The following is a 5,856-nucleotide window of genomic DNA, read 5'->3' on the forward strand; positions in this document are numbered from 1 at the left end:
CATCTCGTTCCAGATTTGTTTACTTTTACAGCATCTGGCAGACGTCCTTATCCAGAGCGACTTACATTAAATTTTTTTTAATACAGCTGAGCAATTGAGGGTTAAGGGCCTTGCTCAGGGGCCCAACAGTGGCAGCTCAGTGGACCTGGGATCGGACTCACAACCTTCCGATCGGTAGCCCAACACCTTAACCACTAGGCTACCACAGGTTTTATTCACCCCGGTGTTCCACTAGACCTTAATGCATATCTGTGTGGAGTTACATGTTGAGATGTAGGGATGTTGAGGAGACTCCAGTTCCAGTTCATCACAAAGGTGTCCCAAAGCATCAGGTTCTCAGCTCTCGAGTTCGTCCACTCCAACCAGCTCCACACCACGGACGCATTGTCACGTCTCTTAGTTCCACTGAAGGGAAATTCTAACTCTACAGCACAAAGGGTCCCACTACAGAACAGTCTGCTTTAAAGTACGTGAGAACAGTTTGATGAAGAACATACAGTACGTCGGTCTGGTGGTCAGAAGGGTTTTGAGTTTTATTGTGTTTATTAGAAAGTATTGCAGGAGCCGGTTTTGGCCTCTCCAAAGCTCCAGTGATACAGATACTTTCTAGAAAAGTGTGAAAAAAAAAAAAAAAAAAAACATGGACGTGATGATCAGGAAACTGAAAATTAGAATTCAATGTTCCTCTCGTTGTATGCGAGAGAACGTTTACAATCCCACAACCGTCAATAAGAAGGGGGAGAAGAAAAAGAAGAAGAACAAAATGACTGCGGTTTCTGTTTAGAAAGCATTTTTTTATGCATCGCCGATCGAGAACAATTCACGGGACGGTTTTTAATGATTAAATTGGTGAAATCCAATGAGTCAGTAAATGAAACTGATCTGAGAACGTAGCAGGTGGTGAGATGTTAATGAGTGTTTTCACTTTTGTGTGAGTGATAGAGACCATAATCTTCAGATCAAATGACTAGCACATAGATCATTATACCCATGATATGGAAATTAGAGTAGAAGGTTTATACACATGGTTGCACACTCAACAGTGCTAACTACAATACAGCCAGAAATACCCATGACCTTCACACCCACCGTGGTTCTTTCCCAGTCTCCATAAAGAAGGAAGCACAGAATTGTCTAGAAAACCATTGTTTGTTGTGGTAGTACAGTAGGATTTACCTTTACTCAGGCAGGCTACAGGGGCTAGCCCAAACCTGGCAAAATAAAGTTTATAAAGTCATGGCTTTCCAAGGCTGCTGTGGAAGAACGTAGGGCGGCACAAAATGTACCAGACCTTCTCACCCAACATCAGTCTGACCTCAATAAAGGTTTTGAGGTTATCATTATTATTTATTATAAGGTCCTTATATTGTGCTGGATTGTGTCGTCGTCTTTGGGGGAACATACATACAGAGTGTACTGTGGGATCTCAGTATGATGGAAAGGAGCACTTTGTGAAAACCATGGATTGATACACACCTTAGACTAAGATATACTTTTTACACACTTACGCTGGTATTATTTACCATTCCACACTCTGTCTAGCTTATAAATCGAACAGAATGTAAGAATACTAAAGGATAAAAAATTCCATGTTTTTGATTGGAAAGTTACTTTTCTGTCGTTATGTTGTGAAATAAGTATCGTATGTTTCTAAATGGGGGCACGGTGGCTTAGTGGTTAGCACGTTCGCCTCACACCTCCAGGGTTGGGGGTTCGATTCCCGCCTCCGCCTTGTGTGTGTGGAGTTTGCATGTTCTCCCCGTGCCTCGGGGGTTTCCTCCGGGTACTCCGGTTTCCTCCCCCGGTCCAAAGACATGCATGGTAGGTTGATTGGCATCTCTGGAAAATTGTCCATAGTGTGTGTGTGTGTGTGTGTGTGTGTGTGTGTGTGTGTGTGTGTGTGTGTGTGTGTGTGTGTGTGTGTGTGTGTGTGTGTGTGTGTGTGTGTGTGTGTGTGTGAATGAGAGTGTGTGTGTGCCCTGTGATGGGTTGGCACTTCGTCCAGGGTGTATCCTGCCTCGATGCCCGATGACGCCTGAGATAGGCACAGGCTCCCCGTGACCCGAGAAGTTCGGATAAGTGGTAGAAGATGAATGAATGTTTCTAAATAGATGGAGCACCATATTGGGAGGGAGAACATTGAAACCTAGAACTGGTTCCTAAAAAATTTGAGAATTTTAGAATAGCCTTACAAGGATCAGGCCCTGGAATCTTAAGACCCTTAAAAAACATAGGACCAGGAAGGTCTTTGGATTCAAAGGACCACTGAAATATAAGGACCCTAGAAACATATGTTCCCAGAAACACAGAGACATGTCTCTATAGAGACGTTGGTCCCAGGAATGTCCTTAGAGTGATAAGAAACATAGGTCCCTAAAAATTAAGTTCCCAGGAAGGTCCTTTGGGTATTTTTGATTCAAGTGGCTGTTGAGTCGTCGATCAGAAGGTCATGGGTCCTTGAGAAAGTCCCCTAACACTCTCTGCTCCAGGGGGCTGCATTTTACTGTAGCTCCCCCTGTGTTTGGACCTCAACCTCCAAAGCTGGAATATGTGAAGAAAAGGTTTAATTGTGTGTAATGTATGCGTGGCGATAATAAACGCTTCTTCCTATGTACTGTAAAATACATGCCCCAGGAAATATACAGTGGGACTCTAGAAACATAGAGCCCTATGACCTTAAGAACCAACAAGTTCTTTTTAAACATAGGTCATGAGGCAGATAGAACCCAAGAACCACCAGAGAACATCAAAATATAAAATTGTATATAAATAAAAATGAACTGTAACAATGAAGCTGAGAGAACACACACACACACACACACACACACACACACACACACACACACACACACAGTCATGACATTACAACTTGCTATTATTGTTTTTCTTCTGATTTAACCTCGAGAACCTCCTACATCAGTTCTGAAGTTCAAATGGTGCATCAATGCTGATGTGAAGAGACATGAACATTTCCAAAAGCTGGTTTTCTTACTGTATGAATATTCATGTCACGCCTGTCACCCCTGTCACCCCTGTCACCCCTGTCACGCCTGTCACGCCTGTCACACCTGTCGCTGCTGTCACCCCTGTCATGCCTGTCACGCCTGTCGCACCTGTCACCCCTGTCACCTCTGTCACCCCTGTCACCCCTTTCACCCCTTTTTCCCCTGTCACCTTATAGATCTGCCCTGTTCTCTAACCATGAGCCCTACTAACATGTATTAGTTCAAATCCAAAATAATAATTATCACAAAATGATCTCGTTATCTTTTGTTACCATGTGCCGTGTGACTCCCTGCCTCTGCTTCGCTCTTTGTTTTTTTTTTTTTTTTAAAAAACCCACATCATGACACTGGAGAAAAGAGATGTGAGAATTCTGTACATCAACATTATTAGTGTTCCTCGGTTCACTATGAATGTCACACACCGGTTATTAGTCCGAGTGCTCCCTCTGGACATTTTCCAGCTCATTGGTGAAACAAAGTCCCCTCACTACTTCCTTCCTCCTGGCTTAGGGCTTCCCCATGAGTGGCTGATGTGTATAAAAAAGCGATCTGCCTCTCTAATGAACCAGAACACAGAAAGAGCTCCTCGGGTGATCATCATCTTTAACCTGTCCATTCGTCTTTAGCCGAAGAGCAAAAGCAACAAAGCGAGATGTCAGCTTGCCGTCTGATCCTCCTGTCCGTGGCGGTGGTGCTGCTGAGTGCAGTCACGATCACTGAAGGTGAGAGCAAACATAGAGAAAGCGTCAGTGCTCCCGTGACTGAATCCGGGATTCCGATTCGTCCGTTTAATTTCCCGATCAAACAAATCGCAGTTTTATTTTAAACACGACCGCTTAATCGTCGTCTCGTAAACGGATTGATCGTCGCGTGATCGTGAATGTTGTGAGTTTTTATTTAAGAAAGTGTTTATTAAAAATTGATGGAAGGAGTCTCCAGTGCGAGGGCTTAGTCACAGTCAGATAAAGTAAAGATGTGATTGTAATGTATAAAGCTGTTTTAGATTACATTTAAATTAGGATTGTGACAGGACGTAAATTTAACCGAAATACCCAGAGGAGGTAGATTCGAGGTATTAGTTTCGATATTTCATGGATATTTTGTGTAGACTTGTGTAAAGAGTTTTGGTGTGATGTTTTACAGGGATGCGTTACTCATCCAAGACGAACGTCTGCTGCTACTCCTACCAGCAGCGTCCACTGAGGACCAACATGGTGAGCAGCTACAGCCAGACCAGCCCGCAGTGCTCCAAACAGGCCATACTGTAAGTGTCTGATTACACATTAGTATTAGTATTGTGTGTGATAGAGAGAGAGAAAGATAGAAAGAGCGAGAGAGAGAGAGATGTAGAAAATGATAGACTGATCGAAGGAGGCAGAGAGAGAGAGAGAGAGAGAGAGAGAGAGAGAGAGAGAGATGGTGATAGAGACACAGAAAAGAAATACAGAGAGAGAGAGAGAGATGGAAAAACAGACAGACAGACAGACAGACAGACAGATGGTGATAGAGACACAGAAAAGAAATACAAAGAGAGAGAGAGAGAGAGAGAGAGAGAGAGAGAGAGAGAGAGAGAGAGAGCGAGAGAGAGAGCGAGGGAGGGAGACAGACAGACAGACAGACAGACAAAAAGACAGACAGTCCTATCTAAACTGCATGATAGAAAGAGAAACACAGTAACAGAAAGTTTTAAGGGAAGAATAATAAAATCACAGGGTTTTTTTGTTGTTGTTGTTTATTGTGTGAAGAAATGTTCAGTCATGTGCAGAATCAAACTGAAACAGGATGTTGGAGAGTGTAAAAAGTACCAAAATAAAAGCTTAGAGTGAACTCAGACTCCCTCTGCTGTCTAAACTGTGTGTGAGTGTGAGTGTGAGTGTGTGTGTGAGAGAGAGAGAGAGAGAGAGAGAGAGAGAGAGAGAGAGAGAGAGAGAGAGAGAGAGAGAGAGAGAGAGAGAGAGAGAAAGAGTGTGAGTGCTGGTTCATTTCTCTCCTGTGTCGTCACGTTGAGCACAGATTTAAAACTTTGACACTTACATCATACGTTTTTTTTTTTCACTACAGGTTCAAAACAAAGAGGGGAAAGGATGTGTGTGCCAACCCCACTGATGCCTGGGTGAAGGAGCTCATCAAGTTTATGGACAGCAAGCCAGGACGCCAGGGACCCCTGTAATCATGATGAGCTTTACCACCATCATCATCATCATCATCATCATCCTCATTATCATGATCACCAAATTCTACGAGGGGTTTTGAGCAGATTTGCACTTTAAGAGTGTACAAATCTCTGAAATGCCACTAACAATTCAGCGTATTAAAGCTACCTACTGCAGACCGAATGTTCTCTCTATGAATGTTTTCATCTGTTTTATTATTATTATTTGCTGTATTTTGTCATATTTTATTCGACTTGAGTCTGTATTTGTGTCTTTTGTTTTTTCTTCGGAGCCGTCCGAACGAACTGTGTTGAGTTTAATTTATGTCTAAACACGTGTGACATGAAGGAACTAAAATGATAAATAAATAAATAAATAAATGAAGAGATGCAAGCATTTCGTTTATCAAGTTGTCAATTTTTTTTACACGAAATATGTACGAAGTAGTAGCAAATATAATAAATAATAAATAAATAATAAATAAACAATAAATATAAAATAAATAAAATAAATGATATATATATAAAATATATAAATATTACAAATAAAACCGCAAGAGGAAATTCTTCTATTTCATAAGAAAAAGGATAAACTATTTTAGACAAATAAATAAATAAATAAATAAATAAATAAATAAATAAATAAAGTAAGTCATGGATTTATTAAAATAGATAAAAATAACCAAAAAAAATATTTTC

General features: G+C 41.4%; 1 protein-coding gene across 1 annotated transcript; it reads left to right on the forward strand.

The window, feature by feature from the left end:
• Positions 1-3,560: 3,560 nt before the first annotated feature.
• Positions 3,561-5,554, forward strand: LOC113651483 (monocyte chemotactic protein 1B-like). Its single transcript, XM_027160239.2, has 3 exons — positions 3,561-3,727; positions 4,149-4,269; positions 5,067-5,554. Exons 1-3 carry the CDS (start codon positions 3,658-3,660, stop codon positions 5,173-5,175), a joined length of 300 nt encoding a protein of 99 aa, XP_027016040.1. The 5' UTR covers positions 3,561-3,657; the 3' UTR covers positions 5,176-5,554.
• The last annotated feature ends 302 nt before the right edge of the window (positions 5,555-5,856 follow it).

Source organism: Tachysurus fulvidraco, chromosome 17 (genome assembly GCF_022655615.1).
Source record: "Tachysurus fulvidraco isolate hzauxx_2018 chromosome 17, HZAU_PFXX_2.0, whole genome shotgun sequence".
In the NCBI taxonomy this organism is placed as follows: Eukaryota; Metazoa; Chordata; class Actinopteri; order Siluriformes; family Bagridae; genus Tachysurus; species Tachysurus fulvidraco.